The sequence below is a fragment of the Meriones unguiculatus genome, chromosome 20 (assembly GCF_030254825.1).
Source record: "Meriones unguiculatus strain TT.TT164.6M chromosome 20, Bangor_MerUng_6.1, whole genome shotgun sequence".
In the NCBI taxonomy this organism is placed as follows: domain Eukaryota; kingdom Metazoa; phylum Chordata; class Mammalia; order Rodentia; family Muridae; genus Meriones; species Meriones unguiculatus.
Genome location: NC_083367.1, coordinates 34748494 through 34771700, shown reverse-complemented (window position 1 = coordinate 34771700; position 23207 = coordinate 34748494). Strand labels below are relative to the sequence as shown.

The 23207-nt window shown below is 39.4% G+C and overlaps 1 protein-coding gene across 1 annotated transcript in view; it reads right to left on the bottom strand.

Annotated features, from left to right (window-relative positions):
• The window catches only part of Tbc1d32 (TBC1 domain family member 32), a 223224-nt gene that overhangs the window by 148253 nt on the left and 51764 nt on the right, over positions 1-23207 (bottom strand). Inside the window, exons 12-15 of the mRNA XM_060373683.1 lie at positions 17611-17751; positions 13248-13340; positions 9724-9866; positions 5194-5321 (exon numbers count right to left, since the gene is read on the bottom strand). Coding sequence (XP_060229666.1) covers positions 5194-5321; positions 9724-9866; positions 13248-13340; positions 17611-17751 — 505 coding nt within the window. The remainder of the gene's footprint in view (positions 1-5193; positions 5322-9723; positions 9867-13247; positions 13341-17610; positions 17752-23207) is intronic.

Genomic DNA, 23207 nt, shown 5'->3' with positions numbered 1-23207 from the left:
TAACTCAAAACAATCAGTAGCCCTCTTGTATACCAAAGACAAAAGAGGTGAGAAAGGAATTAGGGAAACAACACTCTTCACAATAGCCACTAATAACACAAAGTACCTTGGGGTGGCTCTAAACAAGCAAGTGAAAGACCTGTTTAAAAACTTCAAGTCTCTGGAGAAAGAAATATATGAAGATAGCAGAAGATGGACAGATCTCCCATGCTCATGGATCAGTAGCATTAACATAGTGAAAATGGCCATTATGCCAAAAGCATAATGAAGGTACAGATTCAATTTGATGCAATTTCCATCAAATAAGGTACACAATTCTTTGAGATCTTGAAAGAACAATTCTCAACTTCAAAGCCAAACCCAGAACTGCCAAAAGGATCTTGTACAACAACAGATCATCTGGAAGTATCTCCATCCCTGATCTCAAGCTGTACTACAGAGCAATAGTAATAAAAACTGCATGGTACTGGAATAGAAACAAAATGGTGGATCAATGGAATCAAATAGAAGACCCATAAATAAACCCACACGCTTATGGACACCTGACCTTTGACAAAGATGCCAAAACCATACAATGGAAAAAAGATAGCCTCTTCAACAAACGGTGCTGGTCTAACTAGATGTCTACATAGATCCATACTTATCACCCTGCACAAAACTAAAGTCCAAGTGGATCAAAGACCTCAACATAAAACCAGAAACATTAAATCGGTTAGAAGAAAAAGTGGGGAAAACCCTAGAACTCATTGGTACAGGAGACAACTTCCTTAATAGAAGACCAATAGCACAGGCTTTAAGAGCAACAATCAATAAATGGGACCTCATAAAACTGAAAAACTTCTGTAAAGCAAAGGACATCGTCATCAAAACAAAATGAATGCCTACAGATTGGGAAAGAATCTTCACCAACCCTCTATCTGATAGAGGGCCAATGTCCAGTATATATAAAGAACTAAAGAAGTTGAAAAGCAGCAAATCAATTAATCCAATTAAAAAATGGGGAACAGAGCTAAACAGAGAATTCTCCATAGAGCAATATCGAGTGGCAGAGAAACACTTAAAGAAATGCTCAACATCATTAGCCATCAGGGAAATGCAAATCAAAACGACCCTGAGATTTCACCTTACACCCATCAGAATGGCCAAGATGAAAAACTCAAATGACAACACATGCTGGAGAGGTTGTGGATAAAGGGGAACCCTCCTCCACTGCTGGTGGGAATATAAACTTGTACAACCACTCTGGAAAGCAATCTGGAGCTTTCTCAGACAACTGAGAATAGCGCTTCCTCAAGATCCAGTTATACCACTTCTAGGCATATATCCAAAAGAGGCTCAAGTATACAATAAGGACATTTGCTTGATCATGTTTGTATCAGCTTTATTTGTAATAGCCAAAAGCTGGAAACAACCCAGATGCACCTCAACTGAAGAATGGATCCAGAAATTGTGGTATATCTACAAAATGGAATATTACTCAGCAATGAAAAACAAGGAAATCATTAAATTTGCAGGTAAATGGTGGGATCTGGAAAGGATCATCCTGAGTGAGCTATCCCAGAAGCAGAAAGACACACACGGTATATACTCACTCATATAGACATATAATATAGGATAAACCTACTAAAATCTGTACACTTAAAGAAACTAATCTATAGGGAGGCCTCTGTCTAAAATGCTCAATCCCCACTCCAAAAGGCAAAGAGGATGGATCCCAGAAGAAGAAGAAGAAAACAGGAAACAAGTTAGGGGCCTCCGACAGAGGGCCTCTGAAAGGCTCTGCCCTGCAGACTATCAAAGTAGATGATGAGACTTATGGCCAATCTTTGGGCAGAGTGCAGGGAATCTTATGAAAGAAGTGGGAAATAGTAAGATCTGGAGAGACAGTAGGTCCACAAGAAGAGCAACAGAACCAAAAAAATTGAACACAGGGGTCTTTCCAAAGTCTCATACTTTACTCCAATCAAGTACCATCCATGGAGATAACCTAGTACCCCTGCACAGATGTAGCCCATGGCATCTCAGTGTCCAAGTGGGTTCCATAGTAATGGGAACAGGGACTGCTTCTGACATGAACTGATTGGCCTGCTCCTTGATCACTTTCCCTGACAGGGGAGCAGCCTTATCAGGCCACAGAGGAAGACAATGCAGCCACTCCTGATGAGACCTAACAGACTAGGATCAGAAGGAAGAAAAAGAAACCCTCCCCTACCAGTGGACTTGGGGAGGGGCATGCGTGGAGAAGGGGAAGGAAGGGAGGAATTGGGAGGGGAAGAGGGAGGGAACTAGAAGGGGGATACAAAGTAAATAAAATATAGTTAAAAATTAAAAAAATAATTCACTAAAATCAAGAACAATACAAGGATGTCCACTGACTTCATAATTGTTCCACAGAGTACTTGAAGTCCTAACTATAGCAATAGGGCAACTAAAGGATATCATGAGGGTACATATTGGAAAGGAAGAAGTTAAAGTATCAGTATTCACAGATGATATGATAGTATACATAAGTGACCCCCAAAATTCTACCAAAGAACTTTTATAGCTGATAAACACTTTTAGCAAAGTGTCTGGATACAAAATTAACTAAAAAAAAATCAGTAGCCATTTTGTATACAAATGACAAATGGGCCAAGATAGAAATTAGGGAAACTACACCCTTCACAATAGGCACAAGTAATATAAAAGATCCGGAGGTAACTTTAACCAAACAAGTCAAAGACCCATATGACAAGAACTTCAAGTATCTGAAGAAAGAAATTGAAGAACATATAAGGAAATAGAAAGATCTTCCATGCTCATGGATTGGTAGAATTAACATAGTAAAAGTGGCTGTTTTACCAAAAGCAACATACAGATTCAATGCAGTTCATCAAAATACCAATATAATTCTTTACAGACCTTGAAAGAACAATTCTTAATTTCATATGGAAAAGCAAACAACGACAATAAAAACAGAATATCTAAAACAATAAAAAAAAAACAAGGACATTATGAAATTTGAAAGCAAATGAATGGAGCTAGAAAATATCATCCTGAGTGAGTTACCCAGATTCAGAGAGATACACATGGTATGTACTCACTTATAAGTGTATATTAGCTATAACGTGCAGGATAACCATGCTACAATTCGCAGACCCAAAGAAAGGAGAACCCAAGGGAGGATGCTTAACTCTCACTCAGAAGAGAAAATGGGGTTAGGGGACTAAAGGGAAGAGGGGGGGACTGGGGGAGAGGAGGAAGGAAAAGCTACAATTAAGATGTAGAGTAAATAAACTAATTAACACAATGAAAAAGTGATGTGCAATGAGAAAGTATGAAACACAATTTCATTATCCACAGAGATCAACAAATTTGCTCCAACAGAAATAAAATGTTTTGCTTTAATCTGTCTGTCTCTGTCTGTCTCGATGTCTCTGTCTCTCCCTCTGTCTCTTTCTGTCTCTCTCTCTTCTTCTCCCTCTTCCTCTCCCTCTTAGGCCAGAAAGATTGCTCATAAGATAAAAGTAATTGCCATGTAAGTGTAATGACCTGAGTTTGATCCCTAGAACCTATATAAATGTGTAAGAACAAAACAAACTCCACAATGTTGTCCTCTGAAACCCACACATGTACCATGGCACATGCATGCCTGTGAGCATAAGCATGTGGGTTCATGTGCGCGCACGCGCACACACACACACATACACACACACAAACATACATGCTCGCACAATAAACAAGATGAAGAATTAATTTTCTGGAAAAAGTCACAAAACTGTTGTTTCAAGTTAGTGCAAAGAGTATTAATAACAATAGTAATAGTCATAAAGGATGATGATGATAAATAAGTAAAAACTACTAATATCAGAATGAGAGTTGAGATGTTCAGTACTGATCCCCCAGGCACTCACAAGCTAGCAAGATTTCATTATCAGCAACTTTAAACCACAAGTGAATAGGTAACTGCACCATTCCTTTGCAACCTGCTAATTTTCACACAAAATGGAAATAACTCAGAATAGCTCTATAAATCAAATTTAAAAGAATTAGATAATGCCAGGTACACACTCAATTCTACCACATATTTTTAAACATTGTAACAGTTCTCTACAATTCCTTCCACAAGACAGAAGCAGGAGCAATCATTTCTAATTTATGAAACCAGCGCTGCAATTTTATCAAAGAATAAAGATATTACAGGTTCAGAGACTGATGCCATTTGCCAACATGGCAATGGTCCCCAGTTACCTCTAGGAACTCGGAGCCACAATGGGGAAGAAGAATATTCACCACAACCCGGTATGATGTATTCCCTGAGGAAGGCTGCTTGGCACTTAAAAACCAATTAATGTAATTCATCATATCAGCAGGCTAAAGAGAACAAAGACTGAGCACGTTACAGTGTTATTTATGGAGGAAAGATCTGAGGCACAACTTGCTATCAATTAATGGGGGTGCGGCGGGGGTGGAATCTGAATATTTCAGCAAACTGAAATAACAGTATAAGAATGCTACAATAAAAGGCTGTTTCATTCTGTATTCACCCAAGAAAATGTCCATGTTTTAGTTAAGAAGTGAGATTTCAGGGTAACATATGTGATACCATTTTTACAAACCAGAATAAACAGGTTTATAGGTTTGCCCAAGAACTCTAAGTACTGGAATGCTGCCACTGGCAAAGGGGCTAGGACTGCCTGGCAGCAGAGGAGCAAACGGGGTGTGGCTTCCCCCCATGAACCTGTTTAACTTAAAGCAACTACCTGTTGGTCAGAAATCTGTTGAGAGGGTCTTAGGGAGCAGGTAGGAAGATGTTGGATCCCACCTGGAAAGCTGCCTGCTATCATTACTGTGAGGTAAGGTTATATAGTAAAAGGGTGGAAGAGGTGGCTCAGGCGTTAGGAGCACTTACTGCTCTTGCAGAGAATCCAGGTTTGGTTTGCAGCACGTACGTGCAGCTTACCACTGCCTGCAACTCCCCTTCCAGGGCATCCAACACTGTCTTCTGCCCTGCAGGGGTGCCTGCATGCACGTGGTGCACACAAACCCAGGTAGGCATAGACACATGAACAAATGAAATAAATGAGTATTTTAATAAAAGCAAGAAATGAGTATTTTAGAAGACTGTATCAAAGACGTTTTATGCATCACTAGTACCTGATCAAGAAACCTAACTACACCAGAACAGTTGCACAGATTAAAATGTACACGTACCTTCCTTCTTCCGAAGAGTTCATATTTTCTCCATAAAGTAATAAAATAAGTCCTTCCTCTACAGAAGCTATTCTCGCCAAAATATCAGCTATGTGAATTAGAGCTGTTTCAGAGCACTCTGGAGCAGCCTGCACATTTAAAAAAAAAAAATGATATGACATATCATATAATTTTACAATGTAGCAAGGGTGGTGTGTAGTCTAATAAAGTTATATGACTGCTACCACAACGGAAACATTCACAACTTGTGGTTGTGAAATAATATATCTGAGTTAAACGTGTCATTAGATTACATTCTTTTAGCCACAGAGCTGATGAGGCGGATAAACCCAAGGCCCCCACCTGTGCCTGCTACTGAGGATGACTGCCTGTATTACAGCTACTGAGGATGACTGCCTGTATTACAGCTACTGAGGGTGACTGCCTGTATTACAGCTACTGAGGATGACTGCCTGTATTACAGCTACTGAGGATGACTGCCTGTATTACAGCTACTGAGGATGACTGCCTGTATTACAGCTACTGAGGATGACTGCCTGTATTACAGCTACTGAGGATGACTGCCTGTATTACAGCTACTGAGGATGACTGCCTGTATTACAGCTACTGAGGATGACTGCCTGTATTACAGCTACTGAGGATGACTGCCTGTATTACAGCTACTGAGGATGACTGCCTGTATTACAGCTACTGAGGATGACTGCCTGTATTACAGCTACTGAGGATGACTGCCTGTATTACAGCTACTGAGGATGACTGCCTGTATTACAGCTACTGAGGATGACTGCCTGTATTACAGCTACTGAGGATGACTGCCTGTATTACAGCTACTGAGGATGACTGCCTGTATTACAGCTACTGAGGATGACTGCCTGTATTACAGCTACTGAGGATGACTGCCTGTATTACAGCTACTGAGGATGACTGCCTGTATTACAGCTACTGAGGATGACTGCCTGTATTACAGCTACTGAGGATGACTGCCTGTATTACAGCTACTGAGGGTGACTGCCTGTATTACAGCTTCGTGTGCGATTCTGGTTACCAGACGCTGCAGCTCCTTCCTTGGCTGCATTACCTGGTGCTTCTCGGGTAACACATTCCTGCAAATTCATCAACTTGCATGTGGTATCTAATACACCATGGGTTTGGTCCGATTGATGCCATCCCTTTATCACCTAACTGAGTAAAGACTGGCAAGGGACAGCCAGATTTCTTCCTACCTGCTCCCTAAGACCCTCTCAACAGATTTCTGACCAACAGGTAGTTGCTTTAAGTTAAACAGGTTCATGGGGGAAGCCACACCCCGTTTCCTCCTCTGCTGCCAGGCAGTCCTAGCCCCTTTGCCAGATTATCTTGATTATGACTACCAGATGTGGTGGCGATGTGTCCAATGTAGGGGAGAGGGGCCACTTTCTTGTTTGCATCCTGGACTGTGTGCAGCTGAGTAGAAGGGCAGCTGAGCAGCAGCATGGACAATAGCCAGTAACATCACCCACTCAGCAAACAAGCTGGGCCAATCATTATCTGCCCACTTTAAAGGGAAGTGTTAGTACAGCTTGGCCAACGTAAGAAAAGAGCACAAAACAAATCTTGAAACCTGGAAATTACGTTAAGGATGAAGTCATCTGACAGAAACTCCTGGTATTTAGAATCTACTTCTTGCTTTATGACTTTGCAGATGCTAATGTCCACATCCTCTGTACTTTAAAATGTGTATCTTAAAACTAGTAAAATATGTAAACATTCATGAATCCATTAACAAATATGAGTCAGGTAGAGACCCCTAAAATTACATATGGCGGGGGCTAGAAGGATGGCTCAGAAGGTAAGAGCTATCGAAGTGCAAAGACCCTAGTTCAAATACCCAAGATCCACATATGAAACCAGGAGTGGCTGTATGTGTCTCTAACCTTAGTAAGGAAGTAGAGACAGGAAAATGCTAGAGGGCTTCCCGCCAGCCAGTTTTATCTCCAAGCTCAGAGAGACAACCTGCCTCTGAATAACGCAGAAAGTAGAAGTGAAGGGTACAAAATGTGCTCCCATGACCCCCAGGAACACATGGATAAAAGCATGCAAACTTTCACACACATGTATCTACACCCTGCACACATATATATTCACTGTGTGTGTGTATGTGTGTGTGTGTGTGTGTGTGTGTGTGTATAACAGAGATAAAATGGTAGTGGTAGTAATGATGATAATGATGATGATAGTTACTGCTAATTGGTAATTTGAAAAAGTAGAGCAATACCAGGCCTCTGGACATCTGTAGAGATTATCTTGATTATGACTACCAGATGTGGTGGCGATGTGTCCAATGTAGGGGAGAGGGGCCACTTTCTTGTTTGCATCCTGGACTGTGTGCAGCTGAGTAGAAGGGCAGCTGAGCAGCAGCATGTATCAGCCTCTTTCTTAACTGTCGGTGCAATGTCAACAGCTCCTTCCAGCTATGTCCATACGATGGTGGAGCGCCCCTTGTACTGGCAGCTAATATAAACATGCCTTATTCTTTCCTATACTCACAATGCCCCACATAGAGCACCCATGTGGTAGTGTTACATGAATCCAGATACCTGAAATTAGGTATTAGGTGTCTAATCTTTTCTCATTTAAGTTGTTTTCCTGAATTATTTTGACACAGCAATAATAAAGAACAAAGTAAGAACACACATATATGTAGTAATTCCAGCTCTTCAGAAGCTAAATGAGGTAGGAGAACTAAGAATCTGGAGTTAGCCTAGACAACATACAAAGATTCTGTGCCAAGAAAAAAACTTCTTGCACAGTTGTACAGATTAAAATGTACACGTACCTTCCTTCTTCCAAAGAGTTCATATTTTCTAAGGTTAATGGGTGCTCATGTGTATTTATGTAGGTACCTATATATTTATATGTGTGTATGTGTGTGTGCTGTGTGCACGTATACATACAGAAAATAGAGATGTAGACCATATACACACATGTACACATGACTCTATAGCCAACTCTATTAGATAAGCTCTTTCCATACAAACTACTTTCCTGAAACCTCTATCTAGAATGTATTTCTTCTCTCATATACATTACTGTATAGTTATACATGTACCCACATACTCTTTCATACACAGAGTTTTGCTTTAGGACTTTCTGTTGCTTGTGTTAAATATCTGTTGTTTAGAAGGTAATTAGAGTAATTTCCTTAAAGTTAAAGTATTTCTACTGCCTTCCATACTGGAAAAACCATAACTGAGTACTGGCAGAACACTGGCTCCATGGGTTACGTTGGATATCTTAAATTAGGTACTAGATCTCAACTGTATATCAGGGGACTCACCAACACTCAAAAGGAAACAGTTCAAAGTCACCAAGATAGCACTTGCCACCAAGCCTGATGATCTGAGTTACATCCCTGGGACACACATGGTAGAAAATGAGAAGACTCACACAAGTTGTTGTGACCTCTGTACATATGTGCAGTACAGCATATGACTGCCATCCAAATAAATAAATGCAATACCAAAAAAAAAACTCAAAGAATAATTCAAATACAACACAACTGCAAAAGAACATGGCAAAAAAATATAGAGAAAAGGAAGAACACCTTAGTCTGCACAGGACAGGATGTTTTCATGTGTAGCAGATTTCACTCCAGGGAGGAGGGAATGGAATAAACATAGAGTGTATCTTAACACTGTTTAGATAATATAAACAGTGCATACATATAGCAATCTTTGTAAAAAGCAAAGCTAAAAACAGTGGCATTTATGCAGCAAGCAACAATCCACAAAATATTTTATAACCCAATGAAGTGTGGCTCAGGAGAGAGAAAAAAAAAACATGTGAAGATGCTACAAGGCAGATAAAAATGTTAACTTCAGCTTCTTGTGTGCTCAAAGGTCACCGACAAGAAGCTGAAGTCAGAGAAGAGGAGGGCTATATTGGACACACAGCAATCCTGGTGAGGACACCACCTTCAGCACATGCTGGATGTCTGATGTGGAGCAGGTCCCCTCCCTCAGCCTCAGCTCATTCTTCCATGACATTCTTTAGCACAATGAAGTGCCCCGTGTGAACGGGGAAGACAGCATGGTTGTTCAGTTCTGGGGCTATAAATGCCTTCTTTCTCACACCAGTTCTCTATAGTTGCAGAGTTGGCTCTTTACAAATATAATCGTATTTCCAGAAGCTATAAAACTGCCATTAAAATATGTAGGACATTCACAAGATTTATTACACCCATAAGACAAATCACTTCTTAATAGAATAACTATTTTTCTACGTTTTTTACATCAACATAACTGAGTTTGATTAGAAAAAAAATAAGATTGGTATGTGTATTTGCCCATTCTTACCACCCGTCATAACTAATAAATCAAATAACTGCATAAACTAATTTAACAAATAAAGATCCATAAGAGCAAAAAATACAGGTAAGAAATTTCTATAAGAAAAAAAAATCTCAACCATGTCAGAAATGAAGAGCCACTGAATGTTGACCTATTACACTAGCCACTGAAGAGGGTCTTTTTCTTCTTTAGTGACACGCACCACAGTTCCTTTCATCAAGTTATGAATGGGCTGGAGAAGCGCCTCTGTCACAGTGCTGTTGTACAAGCACTCAACAGCGCATTCTTTCTGATCGCAGAGAATCCGCAGGACATCGGTCACCATACTTGCAGGAGAATAATTCTCTGAGAAACAGAGGGAACAAAACAGGAAGTCAAAGAACTGCTCAGTGTATCGAATTCTCCAGTCCAATTACCTAAAATATAGCTCGACAATTGTTTAGACAGATTTGCAGCGCAGGAAAAATTCTCATGTTGTATGCTAGTGACACAAAGTCCAGCATACTTTCATTGACAGCCAGGTTGAGCGATTTGCCATAGGGTATCAATTTGCTCCTGCAAGAGGTCAATCCTCTGATTGAACATCATCAAGCTTCCTTTTAGTTGAGCATTAATTCCTTTATGTACAACTAAGGCATGAGCTACATTGGCTAAATGATTATTCAGGGTCTGAGCAGTCTGCCCAGTATGACTCATGGCTAATGCCCTGGTGGTAGCTCCAACAGCCGTCAATGAGATGGTAGTAACAATGGTGGCTGTAGTTCCAAGATCCCTTTTCTGTCTGAAGAGAGTCATAGCGTGAGGGGCATCAATGGGCACAGGCACCCAGTGAGGCATGCGAGTAACCAGGGCATACCTAACTTTACTACCAATTTATTTCTAATATCAGAGATCAGACCTCTACTCTTGCCTGATGCGTCTAAAACAAAAAGGGGGAGCTGTAGAGAGCTGCGGAATGCTATGCCTTAAAGATGGAGCTGGTTTCCGCCTTCCACCTTCCCGATGGTGAGTGCTCTCGGTCACGAACAACTCCACATTTGGCTAAGGCCGAGAATCTGGCTTGCTTCCATGTATGTGGACCTATCTGCATTGCCCCCGTGGCACGCCTGGGTTGGCTACCCAGAGGCTATCTAAGCTGTGGGCTGGCTTTCCCCGGGGTCCGAGGATTGTTCAATGTTCCTGAATAAACTGCATTGAAAAAATAAATAAATAAAACATCATTTTTATTAAATTTAGCCAAAAAAAAAAAAAAAAGAACTGCTCAGTGCCACTTTCCCCTGGGCACTATCTACTGTTCCATAAACTTCAGAGGGAATTCTGTTGTTTAAAATCACACAACTAAACCAAAAAATGAGAACTATAAACTGAAACTTATCTCAATTAGCTTGCTATCTCCTCAAGCTAATAAAAAAAAAAAAAAAGAAAAGAAAAGAAAAGGACAATAAAACATGTTTCAGTTAGACACCAAATCAGGCCCTGACATTAAAGATATAGCTGGAAGACAACTCAACTTTTTGCCTCCAAGAAAACTAGTTTATTACATTCATGTCTGGTCATTTTTTTAAATGTGGTTGGGTTTATGAGCTTATTAGGAAATTTAATGAAGTATTGAGATAAAACCACAAGCAGAAGAGAGACACAAAAGAATGGACACTTCCAGAGGTGGTACACTGTGTTACCACAAAAGACAGGTAAAAGGGATATTCCTAAGATCATCCTTTAAAACATGAAATAGGAAGCCAAAAGTATAATATGGTTGGAACAGCTGCTGAAATAATTATTTTTATATTAGATATTTAATCTACTTAATTTAACTTTCTTACATAAATGTAATATGAGTACTCTAGAAAGAAACAGCATAAAACTAAAGAGGTTTTTGATTAATGTTACAGTAGTCTTCAGCCCATAAGCATGCTACCTTCAAGTTCATACCTGACCAAAAGAAAAAAGATTTTGTGATTTTTCACCCAGTTCCAGATGAGAAACCTTATTTGCAATGACAAACACTATCAGTGAGTACTTAGCTATTCATATGATATAAGGGAATGCTTTCTGAACTAACCATTGCAGTCTGAGAAGAAAGACAGAGACAATTGATTAAACAATAAGCCAAAATACTGAGTATTTTTAACAAGGAAAGATGGTTTTCATTAAAAACAATGCTGTAGAAGCATGGAGCAAAGGTCTTAAGCTAAAACCCCATTTGTATAAATGCTGTAAAGGCAGAAGAGGTCTTAGAATCACAGTTAAGAGTAATACACTATTATAACCATAGAGAACAAACGTTTGTATATCCTATAACTAACATGTAGCCCAATCCACCTTTTTTCTTACTCCACTTCCTCTCAGAATTTGTGCTAATATTTCCATGCTGTTTCTGAATTTTAGAAGACTATGGTCTATGTTATTACTTCTGATATTATGTTTTACTTTGAAGATTTTTATTGATATACAAAGAAAAGTAGAAATTACTTTAAACAGTAATAACATACAACATTTTCAAAAGCTGGTCAACATGCCTAGGAGCAAATGGCAATTTACAACAAAACATGAAGCAAATCTCTTTTTCTTTACACTTAACAAAAGATCCTGAAAACACCTAAAGTTTTGGATTTGAACAATGTGACAGTGCCCTCTTAAAGGAAGTATTTATTTTTTATTTGATAGGAGGCACAGTTGAGAGACATTGAATTTTAAAAGATTTTGGATCTTACAAGATACTGGCTATTTTAAAGAAACTAAATTTTTAGATGTTTGTTTTCTTTTAAAGAGTGTGGGACTTGTAAAATTTGGAGTATTTTATATTGTGATGTCCCTATTAATGTGAGATCTTGAGGATGAATGAGAAAGGAAAAGTTATACCTTAATAGTGATGTGTTTGCATGTCAAGTTGACAAGAGATCAGCTGTGCTGAAAGCTTTGATGTCAACTTGACACAAGCTAGAGTTACTCAAGGGGAGGGCGCCTCAATTGGCAAAAGGCCTCAATACGATCAGCTGCAGGAAGGCCTGCCGAGCATTTTCTTAGTGATTGATGTGGGAGGACCCAGCCCACTGTGGAAATGGCCATTCCTGAGCAAGTGGCCCTGGGTTATACAAGAAAGCCAACTAAGCAAGCCATGATGAGCCAGCCATGATGGGCCAGCCATGGCCTCTGCATCAGGTCCTGCCTCCAGGTTCCTGCCTGTGTGAGTTCCTGTCAATAATATGCAGTGATATGGGAATGGAAGCCAAATAAACCCTTTCCTCCCCAAGTTGCTTCGGTCATGGTGTTTTATCGCAGCAATAGTAACTAGTACAAACCAAAACAAGCAATCTTTTCAAAACACCTTAGAAAGTACAAAGGATGGAAAATAACAAAGAGAGAACACATCAATTAATCAAATTTCTCTTGCCATCATTTGAGAACATCTTGATATTAAGAAAAATTAAAATTCTCAGGCAAGCTGATTCTAAATTAACATATTAATTGATTAGAAATATCTTAAATCATCTATGAACAAAATTAAATTTCATGGTTTACTTCAGAACCAATGCAATGTCTTACAAGTAATACGAGTCTTAATAAACCCATTTACCAAAAAAGATAAGTAATTCAAGCATCTACATGAGAGAATACTTAAATGTTTTACTATTTCTTTTTTTCCATTTAAAATACATGTATCCTGGGTTGAATGTCTACCACAATAAATCAATAAACCAATCAATTTAAGGAGGTAACATTTACCTGAATATGCAACTGATGTCATCTTTGGACAACTTGGTGAATAATAGATAAGTTGAGTAAACAAAACCAGCAGATTTGTGAGAGACATTGAATCTTTACAAAAGAAAGAAAGAAAGAAGTAATTTGTAACATGTTTGTGACCTAAGAGACATGTAACTCATTCCTCTTACCTGTAAGGTTACATCATAGTTTCTATGTAAACCCAGTCAGAAGAGAGCTGCGAACCAGCAGACATTACTCCAGAATAGAACGTGATAGGAAGGCAGTGCCTACTCCACTGTGCTAAGGCGAAGTTCTGGCATCTGTTTGGAGCTGATCATTTAAATCCACAGCAGATGCACAGGTCTCACTATGGCTATTTAAGTTAATTCAATTATGATAAGTAAAATTCAGCTTAATATGTTGGTCCAGCTGGCTTTTTTAGTACAGTAAAACATGGCCAGCATTTTTTTTCCATCAAAGACTGAGTAATAAGTTTGCACACAAACCATTTCTATCACAAACATGCAAGCTGGCTACTGTAGTACTAGTTAGCTGTACATAATCAATAAATAAATGATAAGCACAATTATTTACCAATCAAACCATGAGTATTTAGCCTTCATGTTTTCTACATGCCACAAAACAGTTTCTTAAATAGTTAAAAAAAAGAAGAAAAAAAAAAAAGCACGCTTAACACACAAGGGTACAGAGGACCAAGTTAGGAAGTTAGGCCCATAGGCTAGAGTTTACCAAGACTTGCTAAAGAATCTTTCATTAAAACATTCAGGAAAACTATGTAATTCAAAGTTGACTACTGGCTTCTGCTATTCTCAAACTCAGTTTTGAAAGGAGTTGTGATTCGTTAGCATGAAATACAGTCCTCAAAAAGAACATAAAATGCTAATTTGTATAGATGAGAGGCATTTAAAGTTAAATTGTATAAGATATTCACTAGTCTTTCTAGTTCTATAAAAGCCAGTAATATTATATGAAATATTATCTCCTTAATTGAAGAGCTCATGATGTCCTCCCACTGTCTTAAACTATATGACACAGCTTTGAACATTGTAAGAGAAATACATAATGTCTTGTCAGTTCTCCAAGACCTCAAATAGATTAAGGAAAATAAAACAACTAGACAGGAGGGTTCACAATGAATACGCTTTGTAACAGTATCAGTAAACTACAGTTCTTGTGATCAGATTTTGTAACGCTGACAAGCTAAGAATGGATTTTCCACCTTTAAGAAGTGTGAGGGGTTGCGAAAACCATGTTCAGATTTGATTGAGTTGGAAAACCCGCAGGCACCACATCATCATGTTGACATGACACATTATAATAAAACCATGCAAAGCAAAATAAAAAAACGAAGGGTACAGAAGAAGAGATCCTGAGCAAGCCTGGCCCAAGCTTGCGAGGGACTCTCCTGGAGGAGTCATACAGAACACATTCAATTCCTGCAGAATATCTCTCTAGAGATAGAGTGCCCAAGGTGCTTACAAGAGTGAGCACATAGATAACCTCTGCCCAGAACCTATCAAAATTTTACACTCCCAAAAGCAAACCTGGTGCTCAGCATAAATAGAAATGCTTGCACAAACAGTTTAGGCACAGGGACCAGAATATAAACAATGAAAGTGCCCTTATCAATTCTGGGACTAATATGACTCCAACTCCCATATGCTAGCCAAGAGCCAAGCCTGCAAACAGGCCATTCTAAGGAAAGCAGCCTTAGGCATATTATGTTGACTTTCTTGCACAACCATAAACATGGCATACTATCCGCCACGGCCACAATATTTACTGTTACTTTTCAGAAGGTTTGCTCAATTCTACTCTAACCTGTATTATTAGTACAGATATAGTATCTTGGGAAAATTAAAGATGTTAACTGATCTCAGTTCACTAAATCAAATGAGACAGGGTAAAAACAATATGGGAATACATGATATGATACTCCTCCAAACATAATCCTGTGGTGACTGTTTTTCGTCAACTTAACACAAGCTAGAGTCATCTGAGAGGAGGGAACCTCAACTGAGAAAAATGCCTCCATCAATCAGGCTATAGGCAAACCTTCTTAATTAGTGATAGATGTGGGTGGGACCAGCTCACGCTGGATGGTTCCACTCCTGGGCTGATGGTCCTGGCTTATGTAAGAAAAAAGGCTGAGCAAGCTACGAGAAGCAACTCAGTAAGCAGCATCCCGCCGTAAACTCTGCATCAGCTCCTGCCTCCAGATTCCTGCTCTGAGTTCCTGCCATGGCTTTCCTCAGTGATGGACTTAGAAGCTTTACAGTAAGCTTCTCAAGTTGCTTATGGTCATGCTGTTTCATCACAGCAACAGAAACCCAAACTAAGACAGAAATGCCCAAGTTGTATATTAATATCACAGTATAGAACTTAATATAAATTTAAGTCTCACAGTCTTTAAAAATTCAAAAACTTTTAGTTTACTCCTTTTAAATCTGCAAAATCCCTAAAGTAACCACTTTCTAAAATATCTGGAGTCCCCCTAAAATGTCCTAAATCTCTGTCAAGTTCCTAATCATCTCTGCAATTCAAAAAGTCTCTCCTCTGTGGGCTTCTGTAAAATAAAACCTTCCGAACCTTACCAAGCCAGGCCTCCGCTGTCTGCATCGCTCTCAAGATCCTTATCATCTAGGCACCCACAGAACAGCCCACAGAGCTTAATGAACCCCACGGCATTGCAGGCCCAAAGTTCCAAAGTCCTTCCACAATCCTCTTCAAAACTATATGGTCAGTCCTGTCACAGAAACACCCCAAGACTTAGTACTAATTTGGGTCTTATTTGGGTTTCTGTTGCTGTGATAAAACAGCATGACCAAAAGCAACTTGCGGAGGAAAGGGTTTACTTCATGTTACAGCTTCTAAGTCCATCACTGAGGAAAGCCATGGCAAAAACTCAAGGCAGGAACCTGGAGGCAGGAGCTGAGTCAGAAGCCATGGAGGATTGTTGCTTATTGACTTGCTCTTCGTGGCTTGCTCAGCCTTCTTTCTTATAGAACCCAGGACCACTAGCCCAGGAATGGCACCACCCAGAATGAGCTGGCCCATCCACATCCATCACTAATTAAGAAAATGCCCTGCAGCCTGATATTATGAAGAAACAAAGAAAGGAAGGAAAGAAAGAAGGACAGAGGAAGAAAGAAGAAAAAAGAAGAGACAGAAAAAGAGAGACAGAAACTAGCAAGTACATCCTAGGATCACAAAATTTCATTATTATTGATATAATCATTCCATTTCACAAACTGAAATACAGAAACAAAAGGTCAGAGAAAATGTGTAGGCTACCCCCAAGTTTTAAAAGGTCTTCTAGTTTTATATCTAGAACTGAATCGCCAGGTATGTCTAGTCTACGGTTTTGATAAGAGAGAAGTAAGAATGGAATTCACATACAGCAATAAGCATACGCCGAACCTAAAAAATAAAAATGAAGACAAAACCTCAAAATTTCCTATGACTAAAAGGCATGTAGCTAGGTACCTATGCCGGTTAGTTTCTTTTGTCAGCTTGACACAAGCTGGAGTCATCTGGGGAGAGGAAGCCCCTGTCAGATTGCCTGTAGGCAAGCCGGTGAGGCCTTTTCTTGCTTGATGATTGATGGCAGAGGGTCCAGCCCACTGTGGGTAGTGCCACCCCTGGGCAAGTGGTCCTGGGGTATATAAGAAAGGAGGCTAAGTGAGCCATGGATGCAGAGGCAGTAAGTAGCTCTCCTCCATGGCCTCTGATTCAGACTTCTGTATTGAATTCTCCAGGTTTCCATAGTGAATTCCTTCCCTGACTTCCCTTCATTGTGGGCTATAAGCTGTAGGATGAAAGAAAGCCTCTCTGCATTAAGTTGCTTTTGGTCACAGTATTTGATTGCAGCAATGAAAAACAAGCTACTATAGTGCCAAAGCTGATACCGTGGTAGTTTAAATAAGCATGGCCCCATAGGCTCATAGACTTGAATGCTTAGTCACCAGGGAATGGCACTACTTGAAAACAATTAAAAGGTCTAGCCTTACTGAAGGAAGTGTATCAATGGAAATGAGCTTTTGAAGTTTCAAAAGCCCAATCAAGGCCCAGTGTCTCTCCCTTCCTGTTGCTTGTGTATTTGGATGTAGATCTCTCAGCTACCTCTTCAGCACCATGTCTGTCTGCATGCCAACATGCCCCCAGCCATAATGATAATGGACTAAACCTTTGAAACTGTAAGCCAGCCCCAGTTAAATGCTTTCTTGTATAAGAGTTGCAATGGTCATGGTGTCTCTTCACAGTGACCAAGACAGATACCAAGCCAGATTTAGAAATATGAACGTGTGTGCTGTAAATCTTATCAAACCTTTTCCTAGTCATTTGTTCTAATTATACTTACCTTTTCTATTCTTCAACTTTATGGGGAATAATTTTCTGCCTTGTTTATAGATCAACAATCTTCCTAAAAGGCACAGTGAGTGAATGAAATAAATATATTGCAATTCTTGTCCTGAGTAGTAGAAATTTTTTTGCTTGTTTCCTTAAAAGAGAAGCAAACAAGATCATTTATTTTAATACTACATTTCACAACAGCTGTCTTAAATGACCCCTGATATCAAAGATGATATCATCTATATTAGAAAAACTCCTGATATAAATTTTAAACATCTGTTTTCCTTATTATTTCCTATAACCTTTTACAATAGATCTGAAGGCGAATAGTCATTATAATAGTCACAACTGTTGCCAGTATTCAATCTAAAAATAGCATCATATTGCCAGAGTTATCCATCACTAAAGACAGACTTAAAAAAAAAGAAAAGAAAAAGAAAAAGAAAAGGTGGGAAGAAGTAAACAAGAAAAGTATTTATTTTTTTAACCGTGCTGGTTTTAGTTGTTGACTTAACAAAACCTAGTAACCGCCAGGATGAGAAATACCTAGATCAGGTTGGCTTATGGGTATGTCCTTGGGAAACTGTTTTCATTGTTAATTGGTATAGAAAAACCATGGCCATTATGGATGGTATAATTCCCTAAGCAGAGGGTACAGCACAATATAACAGAAAAGTACAAACTGGGGGCAAGCAAGGATATATGTGTTTATTCTCTCTGTGTAATTAATGGTGGAAGTGATAGTCTAATCTCCTGCTTTGACTTCCCCTATAATAACAGACTGTAACCCAGAACTGTCAGCCAAATAAACCCTTTCCTCCCATCTGTTGCCTTTTGTCACAGCAACAGAAATGGAACTGGGGCAACCACATAAAAAGCCAACACAGATAAAGTCTATGGAAATATTCCAATACTGAATAAGCTCTGAAACACATTTGACATGGTTCTGGTCCCAAGCATTTTGAATAAAGGATATTCAGCTTGCACTATATATAATATATAATCAGGTGGTACTGATTACAACCATGTTTGCAACCAAAGTTTGAACCTCTAAAATAGGTATCACCCAAAATATAGTCTCCATTCATTTACCTATCACCCATATGTTCAAGGTATATCATGTATCAACTTTACAAGATCCTAATCTATTCACTGATATTTAGAACTAGTCAGAAGGTCTAGGGAGACAGCTAAGTCAAGAAACTTCTTTGAAATAACAAGGAATTGAGTTTCATCCCCAGAACACATTAGTAACAAACAACAGCAAAAAGGCATAGCAGCCTATGCTTATAATCCCAGCATAGGGACCATGAAGAATGGACAGTCCTAAGGGGCCTTGGTCTTCCAGGTCAGCCTATTCAGCATTGGTAAGGCCACTGTGAGGGGTCCTGTCTCCAGAATGGCAGGTGGTCTCCAAGAAATGACATCTGAAGTTGGACTCTGGCCTCCATATGCCCATGTATCCTCACAAACATATACATCCACACCTATAACAACTCATATGAACATGAATACATGTATACACATGTATACAGTATACATACACACAAACACACTCCTTGAAAACTATACCAAGTAGCATAAAACTTGGCTTTTCATTCAGTGTTTGTTAACAGCACAGTATAATTAGAGAACTGGAGGACAAGTGGAAGAACTATGAGGAGAAAAGTAATAGATCACAAAGAAATAAGCCACAAAGGAAATCTGAACTATATTACAGAGGCCATAGGGAAAACTATATTAATGGGATTTTAGAAAGAAGCTGCAATCAAACATGGATTGTCAAAAGTGGACTTTGATGGTGGTACAAAAAGATGCTGAAACAAGGTCAAAGTCTGAAGTAAGAAACTTCATTTCAAAATTTAGAACAAGGAGCTAGAGAAATGTCACAGTGGCTAAAGGCTCATATTATTCTTAGAACAGAGGACCCAAGTACAGTGTCCAGCACCCATGTCAGGCAGCTCACAGCTGCCTGTAACCCAGCTCCAAAGGGTCTGATGCATTCTTCCAACCTCCACAGGCATCTTCACTCACATGCACATACCCCATACAGGCACATATCGATGCAAATAGTTGAAAAGAAATTTAAGAAATATATAAACAAAGTTATTAGAAAAATTAAAAAGGAAATAGGCAAATCCCAGCACTCTGAAAGGCAGAGGCAGGTGGATCTCTGTGAGTTCAAGGCCAACCCAGTCTACAAAGCAAGTCCAAAAGAACTGGAAGGGACAGGAACTCCACAAGGAGAACAACAGAGCCAAAATACCTGGGCCCAGAGGGTTCTGCAGAGACCAATACTCCAACCAAGGACCATTCATGGAGAGAACCTAGACCCCCTGTTCAAAGAAAATCCATAGGCTTCTCAGTTTCCACATAGATTTCCTAGTAAGGGGATCAGGGGCTGTGTTTGACATGAACTTAGTGGCTGGATCTTTGATCATCTCCCCTTTAGGCAAGCAGCCTTGCCATGCCACAGAGGAAGATGATGCAGTCAGCCTTGATGAGATCTGATAAGCTAGGATCAGATAGAAGGCTAGGAGCTCCTCCCCTATCAGGGGGCTAGGGAAAGGGCATAGGAGGAGAAGAAGGAGAATGGGTGGGACTGGGAAGAGATGAGAGAGGGGGCTACAGAGGGGATACAAAGTGAATAAATTGTAATAAATAAATAAAAATTAATTTTAAAAAAGAAAAAAAAACAAAAATGGGGGATGAGGACTAGAGAGATGGCTCATAGTTTAGGAGCACTGGCTGCTCTTCTAGAGACCCTGAGATCAATTCCCAGCAACCACATGGTGGCTCACAACCATCTATAATGAGATCTGGTGCCCTCTTCTGGCATATAAGTATACATGCAGACAGAACACTGTATAAATAATAAATAAATAAATCTTTTTTTAAAGAGTGAAACTGATATGACTTAGGCAGAACTACACACTGACAACAAAAAAATAAAAAAAAATTAAGAAAACTAAAGTTCCTAGCTTGGTGGTAAATGTCTACTTATATTTTTAACTGATTCTAATAAAGAAAAGAATAAGTCTAGAGAGTAGAAACATTTGGTTCACAATAATTAATTCATTCATTCCTAATTCCCAGCAGTGATACTAAGATACAAGTGTGAAATTCAGGGAAACTATGTGCATTTGAATATTTTCATTAACATTTCATCATAATAGCACACAATATCTAATCCCATGAAAGTCAATAGACTCAGAACAACAAGCAGAGAAGAAGAAGAAGGAGGAGAAGTAGAAGAAGAAGAAGACGAAGAAGAAGAAAGCAACTGGCAAAGTTTCTGTGAATGAATAAAGAAAGAGAAAAACATCTCAGGTGGATATGTGTGAGACCAACACAGGGGCAATATACCCTGCAGGTTCTTTGGCTGTTGAAAGAGTTAAGAATAAGTTCCTGCAAACAGTGATACTTTGACTTCTTCCGTTCCATTCTGTATCCCCTTGATCTCCTTCAATTGTTTTATTGCTCTAGCAGGACTTCAAGAACAATGTTGAAGAGATATAGAGAGAGTGGGCAGCCTTGCCTTGTCTCTGATTCCACTGGGAATGATTTAAGTTTCTCTCCATTGAGTTTGATATTGGCTATAGGCTTGCTGTATATTGCCTTTACTATGTTCAGGTATGTGCCATATATTCCTGATCTCTCCAAGACTTTAAACATGAATGGATGTTGGATTTTGTCAAATGCTATTTTTGTCATTGAGGTCCAGCTTTAGTCCATGGGGATCAGATAGGATACAAGGGATTATTTCAATCTTCTTCTATCTGTTGAGTCTTGCTTTGTGACCAACTATATGGTCTATTTTGGAGAAGGTTCCATGAGGTGCTGAGAAGAAGGTAAATTCTTTCGTGCTTGGGTGAAAGGTTCTGTAGATGTCCATGAGGTCCATGTGATTCATGACCTCTGTCAGAGTTATTGCTTCTTTGTTTAATTTCTGTTTTGTTGACCGGTCCTTTGTTGAGAGTGGGGTGTTAAAGTCTCCCAATATTAATGTGTGGAGGTCTATGTATGGTTTAAGTTGTATTAAAGTTTTTTTTTACAAACAGCCCAGATACCCCTCAGTGGAGGAATGGATGCACAAATTGTGGTATCTACACAATGGAATATTACTCAGCAATAAAAAAAACAAGGAAATCATGAAATTTGCAGATAAATGATGGGATCTGGAAAAGATCATCCTGAGTGAGCTATCCCAGAAGCAGAAAGATACACACAGTATATACTCACTCATATAGACATATACTATAGGATAAACCTACTAAAATCTGTACACCTAAAGAAACTAATGAAGAGGGAAGATTCTTGCTAAAATGCTCAATTCCTATCCAGAAAGGCAAATATGACTGACGTCAGAAGAAGGAGAAAAGAGGGAACAAGTCAGGAGCCTGACACAGAGGAGCTCTGAAAGGCTCTGCCCTGTAGACTATCAATGCAGATGCTGAGACTTATGGGCAACCTTTGGGCAGAGTGCAGGGAATCTTAGGAAAGAAGTGGGAAACAGTAAGATCTGGAGAGGACAGGAACTCCACAAGGAGAGCAACAGAACCAAAAAATCTGAGCACAGGGATCTGTCCCCTATCAGTGGACTTGGGGAGGGGCATGCATACAGAGGGTGAAGAAAGGGAGGGATTGGGACGGGAGGAGGGAGGGAACCACAGGGTGGATACAAAGTGAATAAAGTGTAATTAATAAAGAATTAAAAAAAAAAGAATAAGTTTCTGTTTGTCCTGTGTTAAATCCTTGCAAGGAAAGGTTTCTATTTGTAATTAAGAATAAATTCCTGTTTCTTAGATCTGATGTAAATTACTTGGGACCATATATACATGATGTCCAATTTTACCCTTGTTCCTTCCTTTTCATTGTGTTTTTCTAACAATGTGTAACAGCTAACTCACTCATCTCTGTGAACACCTTATCTCTCCTATAAAAGACACTTCAAGAACCAAGCAGGGGGCTTTGCTCCTTAATCCCTACAGAGGGTGAGACAGCTAGCTAGTGCACCGCAAACAGTAGTTCGCTTTAGTGGGCAATCGTGGATTTTGTCTTTTCTCCCACAATTCTCATGTTTAACACAAGAACAGCTTATCAGAGGGGGAAAAAATTCAAAACAGAGTGATGGTGTCATGAAAAGGGAGAAGAATCAAGAGCAGTTTAATCTATGAAATGGGGGCTGGTTAAGCAGAGAATCGGCAACGGGGACACCATATGGTACTCAATTAGGAAGCCTCATTGCTAAAAGCAGACAGCAGATACAAAGCTGGAACTCAAAATCAACAGAACCCTCTAGAGACTGTTTAGAAAGGAAGCAGAATAGTCATCCACATATGCAGTACAAAACTGGCTCTGTTTTTGGGTCTGTTTGTCATGAAAAATGCACAAGTATTAGAGTGATGCAGAGAAAAGTACCAACAGAAAGTCCATATGATAGGTCCAGGGGTGTAATTCAGTGAGAGTGCAGTCACCTAGCATGGACAATGCCCTGAATTTGAGTCTAAGCACCACCAGAGGGTTGGAGGTCCACACACTGAGCAGCTGCTGGTTCTGTTTTTAAAGCACACACAGAGACTGTAACAGAATCAAGAGGAGAAC